The sequence below is a fragment of the Oncorhynchus tshawytscha genome, unplaced genomic scaffold (assembly GCF_018296145.1).
Source record: "Oncorhynchus tshawytscha isolate Ot180627B unplaced genomic scaffold, Otsh_v2.0 Un_contig_1102_pilon_pilon, whole genome shotgun sequence".
NCBI lineage: Eukaryota > Metazoa > Chordata > Actinopteri > Salmoniformes > Salmonidae > Oncorhynchus > Oncorhynchus tshawytscha.
The window spans coordinates 52,501-71,515 of record NW_024609299.1 but is presented as its reverse complement, the minus strand read 5'-3'; the positions used below and the strand labels follow the sequence as shown (position 1 = coordinate 71,515).

Sequence of the window (19,015 nt, the reverse complement as noted above, 5' to 3'; positions counted from 1 at the left end):
CCCCCTGACACTCACCCCTCCTCCCCCGACACTCACCCCTCCCCCCCCGACACCCCCCCGACACTCACCCCTCTCCCATCTGACTCACCCCTCCTCCCCCCGACACGTTACGGAGCGTGACTTGACGTATGAGACCAGACTCATTTAGAGTTTAAAACGGATTGTGGTCAGCTGGCTGTGTGTGGTGGAGAGAGGATATGTCAGGAGAGGAGAAGAGGAGAGAGGGAGGAGGAGAGGGGAGGAGTGGAGGGGAGAGGGAGGAGGAGACGAGAGAGGGAGGAGAAGAGGAGTGGAGAGGAGGAGTGGAGGAGAGAGGGAGGAGGAAAAGGAGAGGAGAGAGGGAGGAGGAAAAGGAGAGGAGAGAGGGAGGAGGATAGGAGAGAGGGAGGAGAGGAGAGGGAGGAGGACAGGAGAAAGAGGAGAGGGAGGAGGAGAGAGGGAGGAGGAGAGAGAGGAAGGGAGGGAGGAGGAGGAAGGAGAGGAAAGAGAGAGGAAGGGAGTCCTCTCAGCTCTTCTGGTCAGTGGAAAAGAGAGGGAGGAGGACAGACCTAAAGGAAGAGAGGAGAGTTCTGGAGAATAGACTCACTGGTAGATGTCCTTGCGCAGTACGATTCTGGTCAGAGGGTTATCTGCCTGAGGGGCCACGCTGACAGATCCTATCTTCAGTACCAGAGTGTCCTCTCTCTCTCTCAGCTGGGGTTCTGGGAGACACAACACACGGAGGGTATCAGACCCAGACAGACCATATATACTTCAGTACCAGAGTGTCCTCTCTCTCTCCTCAGCTGGGGTTCTGGGAGACACAACACACGGAGGGTATCAGACCCAGACAGACCATATATACTTCAGTACCAGAGTGTCCTCTCTCTCTCCTCAGCTGGGGTTCTGGGAGACACAACACACGGAGGGTATCAGACCCAGACAGACCATATATACTTCAGTACCAGAGTGTCCTCTCTCTCTCCTCAGCTGGGGTTCTGGGAGACACAAACCTACAGGAGGGTCTGTCCAGTCTGTCCAGTCTTACCTGTGTGTCTGTCCTGTGTGTCTGTCCTGTCTGTCTGTCCTGTCTGTCTGTCCTGTCTGTCCAGTCTGTCCAGTCTTACCTGTGTGTCTGTTCTGTCCAGTCTGTCCTGTGTGTCTGGTCTGTCCAGTCTGTCCAGTCTTACCTGTGTGTCTGTCCAGTCCTACCTGTGTGTCTGTCCTGTGTGTCTGTCCTGTCTGTCTGTCCTGTCTGTCCAGTCTGTCCAGTCTTACCTGTGTGTCTGTTCTGTCTGTCCTGTCTGTCCAGTCTGTCCTGTCTGTCCAGTCTGTCGAGTCTGTCCAGTCCTACCTGTGTGTCTGTCCAGTCCTACCTGTGTGTCTGTCCAGTCCTACCTGTGTGTCTTACCTGTGTGTCTGTCCAGTCCTACCTGTGTGTCTGTCCTGTGTGTCTGTCCTGTCTGTCTGGTCTGTCCAGTCTGTCCAGTCCTACCTGTGTGTCTGTCCAGTCCTACCTGTGTGTCTGTCCTGTGTGTCTGTCCTGTCTGTCTGGTCTGTCTGGTCTGTCCTGTCTGTCCAGTCCTACCTGTGTGTCTGTCCTGTCTTACCTGTGTGTCTGTCCAGTCTGTCCTGTCCGTCCAGTCTGTCCTGTCTGTCCAGTCTTACCTGTGTGTCTGTCCTGCCTGTCCTGTCTGTCCAGTCTTACCTGTGTGTCTGTCCTGTGTGTCTGTCCTATCTGTCCAGTCTTACCTGTGTGTCTGTCCTGTCCGTCCGGGTTCCAGGGACAAAACACCCTGATCACTGATGTGTTGACATATATCAGCGGCAGGCTGCGCGACGTCAGGGCGTGACTTCTCATCGGCTGGCCCGCCGTTTTGCCGAGGTCCCGGTATCGTCGTGGCAGCGAGGCGTGGAACACCCCGGCTACGGTGGCCAGTAAGGGACAGGAGAGGACAAGGTCAAAAGGTTGGGCGGTCAGCAGGATCTCTCTCAGGTAGTGGGGAGACCCGTCAGCCGGGCCCTCCGTCAGCCGCTGGGTCCCGCGAGGATCCGGTCGTTCCAGCCGCGTGGTCAACTTGTGGCGGACGTTTCTGGTGACCGCCTGGGGGAAGGTCATATTTATATAAATACATTATATTACTACTACTACTAGTAATAATAATGAATACATAATAATACTAATGAATACATAATAATACTAATGAACACATAATTATAATAATATTAATACTAATGAATATATAATACTACTAATAATGCATAACACAATGAATGAATACATAATAATACTAATGAATACATAATAATACTAATGAATACATAATAATACCAATGAATACATAATAATACCAATGCATACATAATAATGAATATATAACGATAATAATACTAATAATATAATAATAATACCAATGAATACATAATAATACTAATGATAATTCTGATACTAATAATAATTGAATATATAATATGAATATATAATAATAATAATAATAATAATGAATATATAATAATAATAATACTAATGAATGTATAATAATAATAATAATGAATATATAATAATAATAATACTAATGAATATATAATAATAATAATAATACTAATGAATATATAATAATAATAATAATGAATATATAATAATAATATATAATAATATATAATAATAATAATAATGAATATATAATAATAATAATAATAATAAATGAATATATAATAATAATACTGAATATATAATAATAATAATACTGAATATATAATAATAATGAATATATAATAATAATAATGAATATATAATAATAATAATGAATATATAATAATAATAACAATGAATATATAATAATAATGAATATATAATAATAATAACAATACTAAATAATAATTATAATGAATATATAATAATGAATATATAATAATAATTATTAATAATAATAATTAATCTATAATAATAATAAATAATAATAATTATAATGAATATATAATAATAATAATGAATTTATAATAATAATGAATATATAATAATAATAATGAATATATAATAATAATAATGAATATATAATAATAATGAATATATAATAATAATAATAATAATTAATAATAATTATAACGAATATATAATAATAATTAATAATAATAATACATCTATAATAATAATAATAATAAATAATAATTATAATGACTCTATAATAATAATAATAATAATGAATCTATAACAATAATAATAATAATAATACTAAATAATAATTATAATGAATATATAATAATAATAATTAATAATAATAATTAATCTATAATAATAATAATAAATAATACTTATAATGTATATATAATAATAATTAATAATAATAATAATTAATCTATAATAGTAATAATAAATAATAATTATAATGAATATATAATAATAATGAATATATAATAATAATAATGAATATATAATAATAATAATAATGAATATATAATAATAATAACAATGAATATATAATAATAATGAATATATAATAATAATAATAATAATGAATATATAATAATAATAACAATACTAAATAATAATTATAATGAATATATAATAATGAATATATAATAATAATAATTAATAATAATAATAATAAATAATAATATATAATATATAATAATAATAATGAATATATAATAATAATGAATATATAATAATAATAATAATAATAATAATAATAATGAATATATAATAATAATGAATATATAATAATAATAATAATAATAAATAATAATAATTATAACGAATATATAATAATAATTAATAATAATAATAAATCTATAATAATAATAATAATAAATAAAATTATAATGACTCTATAATAATAATAATAATGAATCTATAATAATAATAATAATAATACTAAATAATAATTATAATGAATATATAATAATAATTATTAATAATAATAATTAATCTATAATAATAATAATAAATAATAATTATAATGAATATATACTAATACTTATAATGTATATATAATAATAAATAATAATAATAATAATTAATCTATAATAATAATAATAAATAATAATTATAATGAATATATAATAATAATAAATAATAATAATTGATCTATAATAATAATAATAATAATAATAATAATTAATACATAATAATATAAACAACAATAATAACTATTGTAATAATAATTGTAACCTGGGTGTATGTGATGGACAGGAATCCGTGCTGCTGGTGGGAGGAAACCTCCAGGACCTTGGCTGCTGTCTGATTGGTGGGGAGGTGGAGACAACAGGTTCACAGTGGAACACCACATAAACACTAACTGAGACACATTAACCCAACTCCTGGACTACAATGGAGAATCTCCAGTCAAAGACCAGAGCTTTAAGGTAACACTTCCTATGAACAGTCTACTGATACAACAATACCACACTCATAAAGCCCCCTACTGGGTCCATAGGGCTCTGGTCTAATGGAGTGCACTACTGGGTCCATAGGGTTCTGGTCTAATGTAGTGCACTACTGGGTCCATAGGGCTCTGGTCTAATGTAGTGCACTACTGGGCCCATAGGGCTCTGGTCTAATGTAGTGCACTACTGGGTCCATAGTGCTCTGGTCTAATGTAGTGCACTACTGGGTCCATAGGGCTCTGGTCAAACGGACTGATCCCAGGCCTGTACTGTATGTGACTGTCTAACAGACCTGAACTGTATGTGACTGATCCCAGGCCTGTACTGTATGTGACTGATCCCAGACCTGTACTGCATGTGACTGATCCCAGACCTGTACTGTATGTGACTGATCCCAGACCTGTACTGTATGTGACTGATCCCAGGCCTGTACTGTATGTGACTGATCCCAGGCCTGTACTGTATGTGACTGATCCCAGGCCTGTACTGTATGTGACTGATCCCAGACCTGTACTGTATGTGACTGATCCCAGGCCTGTACTGTATGTGACTGATCCCAGGCCTGTACTGTATGTGACTGATCCCAGGCCTGTACTGTATGTGACTGATCCCAGGCCTGTACTGTATGTGACTGATCCCAGGCCTGTACTGTATGTGACTGATCCCAGGCCTGTACTGTATGTGACTGATCCCAGGCCTGTACTGTATGTGACTGATCCCAGGCCTGTACTGTATGTGACTGATCCCAGGCCTGTACTGTATGTGACTGATCCCAGGCCTGTACTGTATGTGACTGATCCCAGGCCTGTACTGTATGTGACTGATCCCAGGCCTGTACTGTATGTGACTGATCCCAGGCCTGTACTGTATGTGACTGATCCCAGGCCTGTACTGTATGTGACTGATCCCAGGCCTGTACTGTATATGACTGATCCCAGGCCTGTACTGTATGTGACTGATCCCAGGCCTGTACTGTATATGAATGATCCCAGACCTGTACTGTATGTGACTGATCCCAGGCCTGTACTGTATGTGATTGTATCTAACAGCCTGATGCAGTTAGCCACGCTGAAGCTAAAAATACATCAATATATCTGTCTGGTCTCTAAATTAAACTAGTGTAACTCCGTAGAGGAGACCAGGCGTCTTCTGGAGGGCCGTACCTCTTGTCAACAAGGAAGTAAATTCAAAGTTAAATAACATCTCTGATTTACAAGCAACATCTATCTACTGTTAACAATCTTAACGGTTGATTTGCACTAATTCATTACCGACGAAAATATTTCAAATTTCACAATACAAGTGAAAGAAAATGCCGTTAAATTACGAGGAAGGCGATTGGTTAAGAGATAAGAAGAAATTCCAAGAAAAAGTTGAGCTCTTTTCCACATCAATCACAAGAGTTTGGGCTTTCATCAACCTTGGACGATAAAGATGGTTCATCACTGAACGCATGGAGAACAGGTTGAATACCTCATTGGCCATTGTGTAGGCCTTCGTACTTATCGTATGAACAACAGGTTGAATACCTCATTGGCCATTGTGTAGGCCTTCGTACTTATCGTATGAACAACAGGTTGAATACCTCATTGGCCATTGTGTAGGCCTTCGTACTTATCGTATGAACAACAGGTTGAATACCTCATTGGCCATTGTGTAGGCCTTCGCTTCAACAGGTTGAATACCTCATTGGCCATTGTGTAGGCCTTCGTACTATCGTATGAACAACAGGTTGAATACCTCATTGGCCATTGTGTAGGCCTTCGTACTTATCGTATGAACAACAGGTTGAATACCTCATTGGCCATTGTGTAGGCCTTCGTACTTATCGTATGAACAACAGGTTGAATACCTCATTGGCCATTGTGTAGGCCTTCGTACTTATCGTATGAACAACAGGTTGAATACCTCATTGGCCATTGTGTAGGCCTTCGTACTTATCGTATGAACAACAAGTTGAATACCTCATTGGCCATTGTGTAGGCCTTCGTACTTATCGTATGAACAACAAGTTGAATACCTCATTGGCCATTGTGTAGGCCTTCGTACTTATCGTATGAACAACAGGTTGAATACCTCATTGGCCATTGTGTAGGCCTTCGTACTTATCGTATGAACAACAGGTTGAATACCTCATTGGCCATTGTGTAGGCCTTCGTACTTATCGTATGAACAACAGGTTGAATACCTCATTGGCCATTGTGTAGGCCTTCGTACTTATCGTATGAACAACAGGTTGAATACCTCATTGGCCATTGTGTAGGCCTTCGTACTTATCGTATGAACAACAGGTTGAATACCTCATTGGCCATTGTGTAGGCCTTCGAACAACAGGTTGAATACCTTATCGTATGAACAACAGGTTGAATACCTCATTGGCCATTGTGTAGGCCTTCGTACTTATCGTATGAACAACAGGTTGAATACCTCATTGGCCATTGTGTAGGCCTTCGTAATCGTATGAACAACAGGTTGAATACCTCATTGGCCATTGTGTAGGCCTTCGTACTTATCGTATGAACAACAAGTGAACAAACAACAGGTTGAATACCTCATTGGCCATTGTGTAGGCCTTCGTACTTATCGTATGAACAACAAGTTGAATACCTCATTGGCCATTGTGTAGGCCTTCGTACTTATCGTATGAACAACAGGTTGAATACCTCATTGGCCATTGTGTAGGCCTTCGTACTTAACAACAGGTTGAATGAACAACAGGTTGAATACCTCATTGGCCATTGTGTAGGCCTTCGTACTTATCGTATGAACAACAGGTTGAATACCTCATTGGCCATTGTGTAGGCCTTCGTACTTATCGTATGAACAACAGGTTGAATACCTCATTGGCCATTGTGTAGGCCTTCGTACTTATCGTATGAACAACAGGTTGAATACCTCATTGGCCATTGTGTAGGCCTTCGTACTTATCGTATGAACAACAGGTTGAATACCTCATTGGCCATTGTGTAGGCCTTCGTACTTATCGTATGAACAACAAGTTGAATACCTCATTGGCCATTGTGTAGGCCTTCGTACTTATCGTATGAACAACAGGTTGAATACCTCATTGGCCATTGTGTAGGCCTTCGTACCGTATGAACAACAGGTTGAATACCTCATTGGCCATTGTGTAGGCCTTCGTACTTATCGTATGAACAACAAGTTGAATACCTCATTGGCCATTGTGTAGGCCTTCGTACTTATCGTATGAACAACAAGTTGAATACCTCATTGGCCATTGTGTAGGCCTTCGTACTTATCGTATGAACAACAGGTTGAATACCTCATTGGCCATTGTGTAGGCCTTCGTACTTATCGTATGAACAACAGGTTGAATTTACAACCAATCTATGGAGGAGAGATTTGACCTCTAACCCTCAGGACCAGGATGTAACTGGAGTTATTACTCCCTGTACAGGTGATGATTCGCATCGCCCTCCAAAAGACACATCTGAGGTCGATTTAGTCCACTTGAAAGTCCTGATTGTAGCGACTAGGTACGGGTGAACAGGAACATTTAGACAGAGTTCAGTCTGAGTCTTTACGGGATGTGACGTTCCCATATCATAACCTGATTGGCTTCTGGGATGGCACTGCATGATGAGAGTTAAACGGGCTAGTTGGGTAAAAAGCCCACTGTGACCAAGGTTGATGAGAACTCAGACAGCTGAAGAGGAAACGGTTCTTACAGGCGGAACGAAGCCAGAGAGGTGGCTGAAGGAGTCCTGTTTGCTGACGGGTCGGACCAACACCGTACGTCTGTTCAGCTTATCGGTACAAGACAGGACAACCCCTCCACAGCGGCCCACTGCAAGACCAGACCCCTCCTCTGGACTGGAGGGGTGGGGGGGAGATGGAAAGAGATGAGGAGGGGGGGACAAGAGAGAGAAAGGAGGAGAGATAGAGGGAGGGAGGGGACAGAAGTCAAGAAATAAAAATCAATAAGACTGGATTAAAAAGAGATGTGATGATTCGATTTAAAAAAAAATGTAAAACAGAATAAGAGAAGAACCGAACAAATCAAATTAGTTTTCTGTCCTTTAGCTTGAAGCATCAGGATCGTTGAGAGATGGCCTTATGCTGACACACTTCCTGCCGGGCCGGCTGACACACTTCCTGCCGGGCCGGCTGACACACTTCCTGCCGGGCCGGCTGACACACTTCCTGCCGGGCCGGCGGGCAGGTAACAGAACACCGAGATAGAAACGTGTTCAACAGATATGATATATCTGTCATGTATAATAAGGGATCGTCATCGTGGACAACTTTAATCAGTACATTTCTGTCTGAAACATTAGGAACGTGTCGCCCTTCCCGAACACAGCTCCGTTGTTGATGTGTATATTTAGTCAGAGACCCTCTGGGCAGCAGGCGACAGCACAACACCATCTCTCCAACCACTGTGACATCATCACCCCGGGACAGGAGGACTGGAGGCCCCGTGTCACAGAAACACTGATTCCATTAGATTAGAGCCACATAATCACAGTTTCAACCTGATTCCATTAGATTATTATAGCGGATCAGAGCAACTGGATCATGGGGCAGGGGACACACACATACCCACAACCTCTTACTGTCATCATATCTCTTCATAGACAGACAACTGGTAACCTCATTCTGGGCCTTCAAGGACCTTGTTGCATCTGTCAAATTAGGTGTCAGTATACATGATGTTGTTTAAACTGTGTGTCTCTGTGTGTGTGTGTGTGTGTGTGTGTGTGTGTGTGTGTGTGTGTCTGCCCCCCCCCCATCGTTTCTCCAGTGGTCAGAGTAGAGGTGTCATTGGCCTAGCTAGGTTAAGAGAAGGGCAGATATATCTGGTCGGGTCGGGTCGGGTCGGTCAACGGGAGCAGAGCGGCAGGCTGCTCTAGACGAAGGCCTCACCACAGACGTGTCCTTGGCCTGTAGGACGACTCCTTCACGACGGACCCAGCAGCCCTCACCAGGCCTGGAACACATAGTATCACACTGTACCTAATATAACGACCCAGCAGGCCTCACCAGGCATGGAACACATAGCATCACACTGTACCTAATATAACGACCCAGCAGGCCTCACCAGGCCTGGAACACATAGTATCACACTGTACCTAATATAACGACCCAGCAGCCCTCACCAGGCATGGAACACATAGCATCACACTCTACCTAATATAACGACCCAGCAGCCCTCACCAGGCCTGGAACACATAGTATCACACTGTACCTAATATAATGACCCAGCAGCCCTCACCAGGCCTGGAACACATAGTATCACACTGTACCTAATATAACGACCCAGCAGAGCCCTGGCTTTAAACCCTGACCCCTGGCTTTAAACACTGACCCCTGGCTTTAAACACTGACCCCTGGCTTTAAATCCTGACCCCTGGCTTTAAACCCTGACCCCTACCTTTAAACCCGGACCCCTACCTTTAAACCCTGAACCCTACCTTTAAACCCTGACCCCTACCTTTAAACCCTGACCCCTACCTTTAAACCCTGACCCCTACCTTTAAACACTGACCCCTGGCTTTAAACACTGACCCCTGGCTTTAAACACTGACCCCTGGCTTTAAACACTGACCCCTGGCTTTAAACACTGACCCCTACCTTTAAACCCTACCCTTTAAACCCTGACCCCTACCTTTAAACCCTGACCCCTACCTTTAAACCCTGACCCCTACCTTTAAAACCCTGACCCATACCTTTAAACCCTGACCCATACCTTTAAACCCTGACCCCTACATTTAAACCCTGACCCCTACCTTTAAACCCTGACCCCTGGCTTTAAACCCTGACCCCTACCTTTAAACCATGACCCCTACCTTTAAACCCTGACCCATACCTTTAAACCCTGACCCATACCTTTAAACCCTGACCCCTACCTTTAAACCCTGACCCCTACCTTTAAACCCTGACCCCTACCTTTAAACCCTGACCCCTACCTTTAAACCCTGACCCCTACCTTTAAACCCTACCTTTAAACCCTGACCCCTGGCTTTAAACACTGACCCCTACCTTTAAACCCCGACCCCCTGACCCCTACCTTTAAACCCGGACCCCTACCTTTAAACCCTGACCCCTACCTTTAAACCCTGACCCCTACCTTTAAACCCTGCCCCCTACCTTTAAACCCTGACCCATACCTTTAAACCCTGACCCATACCTTTAAACCCTGACCCCTACCTTTAAACCCTGACCCCTACCTTTAAACCCTGACCCCTACCTTTAAACACTGACCCCTACCTAAACCCTACTTTTAAACCCTGACCCCTACCTTTAAACCCGGACCCCTACCTTTAAACCCTGCCCCTACCTTTAAACCCTGACCCCTACCTTTAAACCCTGACCCCTACCTTTAAACCCTGACCCCTACCTTTAAACCCTGACCCCTACCTTTAAACCCTGACCCCTGGCTTTAAACACTGACAACGACAAATCATTAGACATCGATCCGTTCAGACAGAAACCAAGAGGACGAGATCAGATCAGGATAACAGCTGTACATGATGATACATGAGATTCTACAGGACCACCTGAGGATTGGAAACCAGAAGGGAGGGAGGGAGGAGAAAGGAGACCAGGAGAAGAGAGAGGGAGGGAGGAGAAAGGAGAGAGGAGGAGATGCTCTAGGAGGTCTCAAGGACCACCTGAGGATTGAAACAGATGAACCGAAGACCACACCAAGAAGACTGACTTCCACCTCCATCTCACCCCATGACATCATAACCTCCACTCCCATGTCTCCTCTCCTCTCCTCTCCTCCCTCTCCCTCCTCCCTCTCCCCCCCCTCCTCTCCTCTCCTCTCCTCTCCTCTCCTCTCCCCTCTCCTCTCCTCCTCCCCTCCTCTCCTCTCCTCCCTCTCCTCTCCTCCCTCTCCCTCTCCCCCTCTCCCTCTCCTCTCCTCCTCCTCTCCTCCCTCTCCTCTCCTCCCTCTCCTCTCCTCCCCTCCCCTCTCCTCTCCCTCTCCTCCTCTCCTCTCCCCTCTCTCTCCCTCCTCCCCCCCCCCTCTCCTCCTCCCCTCTCCTCTCCCCTCTCTCCCCTCTCCTCTCCTCTCCTCTCCTCTCCCCTCCCCCTCCCCCCCTCCTCTCCCCCCCCTCTCCTCTCCCATGTGTTTCAGTACGGCGAAGAATAGATCAATTAATAACTGTCACTGGAGAGAACAGTACTGTTGGGAGGGAGGGAGGGAGAGGGGGAGGGAGGGAGGGAGAGGGAGGGAGCCTCTCCTCTCCTCCCCTCCCCTCCTCTCTCCTCCTCTCCTCTCCTCTCCTCTCCTCTTGAAGGAGGGAGGGAGGGGGGAGAGGGGGAAGGAGAGAGAGGGAGAGGGGGGGGAGGAGAGAGTGAGGGAGGGAGGGAGGGAGGGGGAGGGAGGGAGGGAGGAGAAAGGAGAGAGGAGGAGAGAGTGAGGGAGGAGAAAGGAGAGAGGAGGAGAGAGTGAGGGAGGGAGGGAGGAGAAAGGAGAGAGGAGGAGAGAGTGAGGGAGGGAGGGAGGAGAAAGGAGAGAGGAGGAGAGAGTGAGGGAGGGAGGGAGGAGAAAGGAGAGAGGAGGAGAGAGTGAGGGAGGGAGGGAGGGAGGAGAAAGGAGAGAGGAGGAGATGGCTATAGGAGGAGTGAGGGAGGGAGGGAGGAGAAAGGAGGAGAGAGGAGGAGAGAGGAGGAGAGAGGAGGAGAAAGGAGAGAGGAGGAGAGAAGAGGAGAGAGAGGAGAGAGGAGGAGGAGAGAAGAGGAGAGAGGAGGAGAGAGGAGGAGAGAGGAGGAGATGGCTATAGGAGGAGAAAGGAGAGAGGAGGAGAGAGGAGGAGAGAGGGAGGAGATGGCTATAGGAGGAGAAAGGAGAGAGGAGGAGAGAGGCGGAGAGAGGAGGGAGATGGCTATAGGAGGAGAAAGGAGAGAGGAGGAGGAAAGGGAGAGGAGGAGAGAGGAGGAGATGGCTCTAGGAGGAGAAAGGAGAGAGGAGGAGGAAGGAGAGAGGAGGAGAGAGGAGGAGAGAGGAGGAAAGGGAGGAGAGAGGAGGAGAGAGGAGAGAGGAGGAGAGAGAGGAGAGAGAGGAGAGAGAGGAGAGAGATGGCTAGGAGGAGGTTAAACAGCACATTTATGGCACAGCTTCTTGCCAACATTTTAACATCTGCATCATTATTTTGGACTGCCTTTCAATGGAAGAGCCCTCTAGCTCCATCCCCAGCCCCACCCCTCCCTCTAGCTCCACCCCTCCCCAGCCCCACCCCTCACTCATAGCTCCATCCCCAGCCCCCTCTCTCATAGCTCCATCCCCAGCCTCCATCCCCAGCTCCCTCTCTCATAGCTCCATCCCCAGCCCCCTCTCTCATAGCTCCATCCCCAGCCCCCTCTCTCATAGCTCCATCCCCAGCCCCCTCACTCATAGCTCCATCCCCAGCCCCCTCACTCATAGCTCCATCCCCAGCCCCCTCACTCATAGCTCCATCCCCAGCCCCCTCTCTCATAGCTCCATCCCCAGCCCCCTCTCTCATAGCTCCATCCCCAGCCCCCTCTCTCATAGCTCCATCCCCAGCCCCCTCACTCATAGCTCCATCCCCAGCCCCTTCACTCATAGCTCCATCCCCAGCCCCCTCTTTCATAGCTCCATCCCCTCTCTCATAGCTCCATCCCCAGCCCCCTCTCATAGCTCCATCCCCAGCCCCCTCTCATAGCTCCATCCCCAGCCCCCTCACTCATAGCTCCATCCCAGCCCCCTCACTCATAGCTCCATCCCCAGCCCCCTCTCTCATAGCTCCATCCCCTCTCTCATAGCTCCATCCCCAGCCCCCTCTCTCATAGCTCCATCCCCAGCCCCCTCTCTCATAGCTCCATCCCCAGCCCCCTCTCTCATAGCTCCATCCCCAGCCCCCTCACTCATAGCTCCATCCCCAGCCCCCTCACTCATAGCTCCATCCCCAGCCCCCTCACTCATAGCTCCATCCCCAGCCCCCTCTCTCATAGCTCCATCCCCAGCCCCCATCCCCTCTCTCATAGCTCCATCCCCAGCCCCCTCTCTCATAGCTCCATCCCCTCACTCATAGCTCCATCCCCAGCCCCTCTCTCATAGCTCCATCCCCAGCCCTCTCACTCATAGCTCCATCCCCAGCCCCCTCTCTCATAGCTCCATCCCCAGCCCCCTCTCTCATAGCTCCTTCCTCAGCCCCCTCTCTCATAGCTCCATCCCCAGCCCCCTCTTCATAGCTCCATCCCCAGCCCCTCTCTCATAGCTCCATCCCCAGCCCCTCACTCATAGCTCCATCCCCAGCCCCCTCTCTCAAGCTCCATCCCCAGCCCCCTCTTTCATAGCTCCATCCCCAGCCCTCTCTCTCATAGCTCCATCCCCAGCCCCCTCTCTCATAGCTCCATCCCCTCTCTCATAGCTCCATCCCCAGCCCCCTCTCTCATAGCTCCATCCCCAGCCCCTCTCTCATAGCTCCATCCCCTCTCTCATAGCTCCATCCCCAGCCCCTCTCTCCATCCCCAGCCCCTCCATCCATCCCCAGCCCCCACAGAGTAACAGGAACACATAGCTCCATCCCCAGCCCCCTGAACACAGAGTAACAGGAACACAGAGAACACAGAGACAGGAACACAGAGTAACAGGAACACAGAGTAAACACAGAGACAGGAACACAGAGACAGGAACACAGAGAGGAACACAGAGACAGGAACACAGAGACAGGAACACAGAGACAGGAACACAGAGTAACAGGAACACAACAGGAACACAGAGACAGCCTGTCCTGTCAGGATCCAGGAGACATCTGGATGTACCTGGTCTGGTACTGGTCCATGTTGAAGCTGCCCACTTTACATTTGATCTTGGTGTAAACATCCTGAACATCTACTGACGCACTGAGATCCTCAGCCTCACTGATCACACAGATCTCTGGAGAGAGAGAGGAGGGGAGAGAGGGAGAGGGGGGGAGAGATAGAGGGGGAGAGAGAGAGAAGGAGGGAGAGGGAGGGGTGAGAGGGAGAAGGAGGGAGAGAGAGGGAGGGGGAGATATATAGGGGGAGATAGAGGGGGAGAGAGAGGGAGGGGGAGAGGGGGAAGAGGGATAGAGAGAGGGAGAAAGGGGGAGAGATAGGGAGGGGGAGAGAGGGATAGGGAGAGAGAGAGAGAGGAGAGGGAGGGAGGAGAGAGAGAGGGAGGGGGAGAGAGAGGGGGAGGGGGAGAGGGGGGGAGAGAGGGGGGAGAGAGGGAGAAAGGGGGAGAGGGAGGGAGGGAGGGGGGGGAGAGAGGGGGGAGAGGGAGAGAGAGAGAGAGGAGAGGGAGGAGATAGAGGGAGGGGGAGAGAGAGGGGGAGAGAGATGGGGAGAGGGAAGGAGGAATGGGGGAGAGAGACATGGAGAGAAAGGGGAGAGAGGGGAGAGAGAGAGAGGGGGGAGAGGGGATAGAGAGAGAAGGAGAGAGAGAGAAAGAGAGAGGGGGGAGAGAGGGAGGGGATAGAGAGGGGGGGGTGGGGGAGAGAACATTAGTGGGATACATTTCATGTGTGTTGCCTGACATGCTATGTGTGTTTGTGATTAGTGGATTTCTCTGGGCGCGGCCCTAACCCTATCCAGACCCTGGTCAAACACACGTTTATGAATCAACTGTAGACCTCTTAGTGGACGAAGGCTGATCTCCACATGGATTCCTGCTGTCCTGTTACCAAGCCAGAGGAGACAGAGACAAAGAGAGAGACAGAGAGACAGAGAGAGAGAGACAGAGAGAGAGAGAGAAGAATATATTTGAGAGCGAGAGACAGAGAGAAAGAGAGAGTGAGAGAATATATGTGTGAGAGAGAAAAGAGAGAGAGAGAGCAGAATATATTTGAGAGAGAGAGACAGAGAGAGAAAGCAGAATATATTTGAGAGAGAGAGAGAGAGAGAGAGAATATATTTGAGAGCGAGAAGAATATATTTGAGAGAGAGAGAGAGAGAGAGAGAGAGAGAGAGACAACCACTATCGGTAAGTGGTGTGTTGTCAAACATTGCAGTGAAAACGCCTCGTTGTGAAGCGCCCAGGTTCCAATGCTCAGTCAGGAGGCTTCCTGTTTAGGAGGTATCCATCCGCCTGCCGCACTCCTGGACCCTGTCCTGATGAGAGGGTGTGTGTGTGTCCGTGTGAGTGTGTGTGTGTGTATATGTGTGTTTGTGTGTGTATATGTGTGTGTGTGTGTGTCTGTCTGTGTGTGTGTGTGTGTGTGTCTGTGTGTGTTGTCTGTGTGTGTGTGTGTGTGTGTGTTGTCTGTGTGTGTGTTGTCTGTGTGTGTGTGTGTGTGTGTGTGTGTGTGTGTGTGTGTGTGTGTGTGTGTGTGTGTGTGTGTGTGTCTCTGTGTGTGTGTCTGTGTGTGTGTGTGTCTGTGTGTGTGTGTGTGTGTTGTCTGTGTGTGAGTGTGTGTATCTGTGTGTGAGTGTGTATGTGTGTGTGTGTGTGTGTGTGTGTGTGTGTGTGTGTGTGTGTGTGTGTGTGTGGTGGGGGGGCTCTGAGCCCAGCTATCTGAACCATCTCTGTGAGGTCCTCCCAGGGTTTCACCATAGAGCTCTCTGAGCCCAGCTATCTGGATGACAGATGGTTCATTCTTCATCTACCTCTTCATCACCAGGGGGCTCCTAGAGGAGGGGAGGGGGTCCTAGAGGAGGGGAGGGGGTCCTAGAGGAGGGGAGGGGCTCCTAGAGGAGGGGAGGGGGTTCCTAGAGGAGGGGGCTCCTAGAGGAGGGGAGGTGGCTCCTAGAGGAGGGGAGGGGGATCCTAGAAGAGGAGATGGGGCTCCTAGAGGAGGGGAGGGGCTCCTAGAGGAGGGGAGGGGGCTCCTGGAGGAGGGGAGGTGGCTCCTAGAGCAGGGGGGGGGGCTCCTGGAGGAGGGGAGGGGGCTCCTGGAGGAGGGGAGGGGGCTCCTAGAGGAGGAGAGGGGCTCCTAGAGGAGGGGGAGGGGGCTCCTGGAGGAGGGGAGGTGGCTCCTAGAGGAGGGGAGGGGGCTCCTGGAGGAGGGGAGGGGGCTCCTGGAGGAGGGGAGGGGGCTCCTAGAGGAGGAGATGGGGCTCCTAGAGGAGGGGAGGGGGCTCCTAGAGGAGGGGAGGGGGTCCTAGAGGAGGGGAGGGGCTCCTAGAGGAGGGGAGGAGGCTCCTAGAGGAGGGGAGGGGGTCCTAGAGGAGGGGGGTCCTAGAAGAGGGGAGGGGGTCCTAGAGGAGGGGGGCTCCTAGAGGAGGGGAGGGGGCTCCTAGAGGAGGGGAGGGGCTCCTAGAGGAGGGGAGGGGGCTCCTGGAGGAGGGGAGGGGGCTCCTAGAGGAGGGGAGAGGGCTCCTAGAGGAGGGGAGAGGCTCCTGGAGGAGGGGAGAGTGCTCCTAGAGGAGGGGAGAGGGCTCCTAGAGGAGGGGAGGGGGCTCCTAGAGGAGGGGAGGGGGCTCCTAGAGGAGGGGAGGGGGTCCTAGAGGAGGGGAGGGGGCTCCTAGAGAATCATCCCTTCACTATTGCTCTCCCCTCCCTTTCTCCCTCCCCTTCACTTTCTCCCTCCTGAATGACACCCATATTACAGGAAGACTCCACCCAGATTACAGGAATACTGAATGACACCCAGATTACAGGATGACTGAATGACACCCACAGGAAGACTGAATGACACCCAGATTACAGGAAGACTGAATGACACCCATATTACAGGAAGACTGAATGACACCCAGATTACAGGAAGACTGAATGACACCCAGATTACAGGAATACTGAATGACACCCAGATTATAGGATGACTGAATGACACCCAGATTACAGGAAGACTGAATGACACCAGTATGGGAGCAGGTCTGAGTGAGACAAAACTACAATTTAACAAATCTAACTTTTAATGTACCTCATAAAATTATCGTTGGGAATCGTCGTGAACAAAATAAATCTCTTAAATAGTTTTTACTTTCGTTTCAGTATTTGATGTACTGACGTGTTTTAAGGGAAGCAGGTACCTGTGTTTTTGGCGTTGGGGTCGGGAGCGAACAGCTTGACGGTAACCTTAGTCAGCATCCACTGCATCCATAGGCTGACCTTCCCACTGGCGCCCTCTATACTGCTGGTCTTCTGCTCCAGGGTCACCGCGTCGGAGAACGGAGAGTCATCACCCGCTGGAACAGAGTCACCCTGGGAGGTACAACACAATGCTGGGTTCACAGTAGGAGAGTCATCACCCACTGGGACAGAGTCACCCTGGGAGGAACAACACAATGCTGGGTTCACAGTAGGAGAGTCATCACCCACTGGGACAGAGTCACCCTGGGAGGAACAACACAATGCTGGGTTCACAGTAGGAGAGTCATCACCCGCTGGGACAGAGTCACCCTGGGAGGAACAACACAATGCTGGGTTCACAGTAGGAGAGTCATCACCCGCTGGGACAGAGTCACCCTGGGAGGAACAACACAATGCTGGGTTCACAGTAGGAGAGTCATCACCCACTGGGACAGAGTCACCCTGGGAGGAACAACACAATGCTGGGTTCACAGTAGGAGAGTCATCACCCACTGGGACAGAGTCACCCTGGGAGGAACAACACAATGCTGGGTTCACAGTAGGAGAGTCATCACCCACTGGGACAGAGTCACCCTGGGAGGAACAACACAATGCTGGGTTCACAGTAGGAGAGTCATCACCCACTGGGACAGAGTCACCCTGGGAGGAACAACACAATGCTGGGTTCACAGTAGGAGAGTCATCACCCACTGGGACAGAGTCACCCTGGGAGGAACAACACAATGCTGGGTTCACAGTAGGAGAGTCATCACCCGCTGGGACAGAGTCACCCTGGGAGGAACAACACAATGCTGGGTTCACAGTAGGAGAGTCATCACCCACGGGGACAGAGTCACCCTGGGAGGAACAACACAATGCTGGGTTCACAGTAGGAGAGTCAAGAGGGATTCAACCCTGCAGTGAAAAACAGGAAGGAGCTTTTGTGTTTCAAAACAACAGCATTCAATTGGTCAGTCAGGAGCAGGAGCCTATGAATGACAAGGCCGTAAACCAAGTAGATGATTCTGTCAGGGACACTACTTGACGAGTCCTGTCTCTTTCCCTCCTCGGTGTCAGTAACCAGGGAAACCTCTCTCAGTCAGTCAGTAATGGAGACTGATATGAGTTAAGTGTTTGTCAGGTCTGTGTGTGAAACAGACGAGGATCACAAAAAAACAATATTCTGAGACAGAATAACAACTAACGAGAATAAAATCAGAACATGTCCCCTCGTCTCCATAACAACACGTCAGAGCAGCGCTGCTTTTCCTAGTGACATCAGTGTGTGGTTCGTGGAGCATGGGGAGGAGGGGGACATTGGGGGGAGAAGGAACATTGGGGGAGGAGGGAAATTGGGGGAGAAGGGACATTGGGGGAGAAGGGACATTGGGGGAGAAGGGACATTGGGGGGAGGGACATTGAAAGGGACATTGGGGGAGGAGGGACATTGGGGGAGAAGGGACATTGGGGGGGAGAAGGGACATTGGGGGAGGAGGGACATTGGGGGGAAGGGACATTAGGGGAGGAGGGACATTGGGGGAGAAGGGACATTGGGGGAGGAGGGACATTGGGGGAGAAGGGACATTAGGGGAGGAGGGACATTGGGGGAGGACATTGGGGGAGGAGGGACATTGGGGGGAGGAGGGACATTGGGGGGTTCACAGTAGGAGGAGGGACATTGGG

General features: G+C 47.9%; 1 protein-coding gene across 1 annotated transcript in view; it reads right to left on the bottom strand.

Moving 5' to 3' along the window:
• Positions 1-812: 812 nt before the first annotated feature.
• Positions 813-19,015, bottom strand: part of LOC112239518 (vacuolar protein sorting-associated protein 13B) — a gene marked incomplete at its 5' end in the record, with an annotated part of 65,844 nt that continues 47,641 nt past the window's right edge. Inside the window, 6 exons of the mRNA XM_042314789.1 lie at positions 813-977; positions 1,732-2,083; positions 4,151-4,219; positions 8,055-8,199; positions 14,122-14,236; positions 17,293-17,464. Coding sequence (XP_042170723.1) covers positions 874-977; positions 1,732-2,083; positions 4,151-4,219; positions 8,055-8,199; positions 14,122-14,236; positions 17,293-17,464 — 957 coding nt within the window. The remainder of the gene's footprint in view (positions 978-1,731; positions 2,084-4,150; positions 4,220-8,054; positions 8,200-14,121; positions 14,237-17,292; positions 17,465-19,015) is intronic.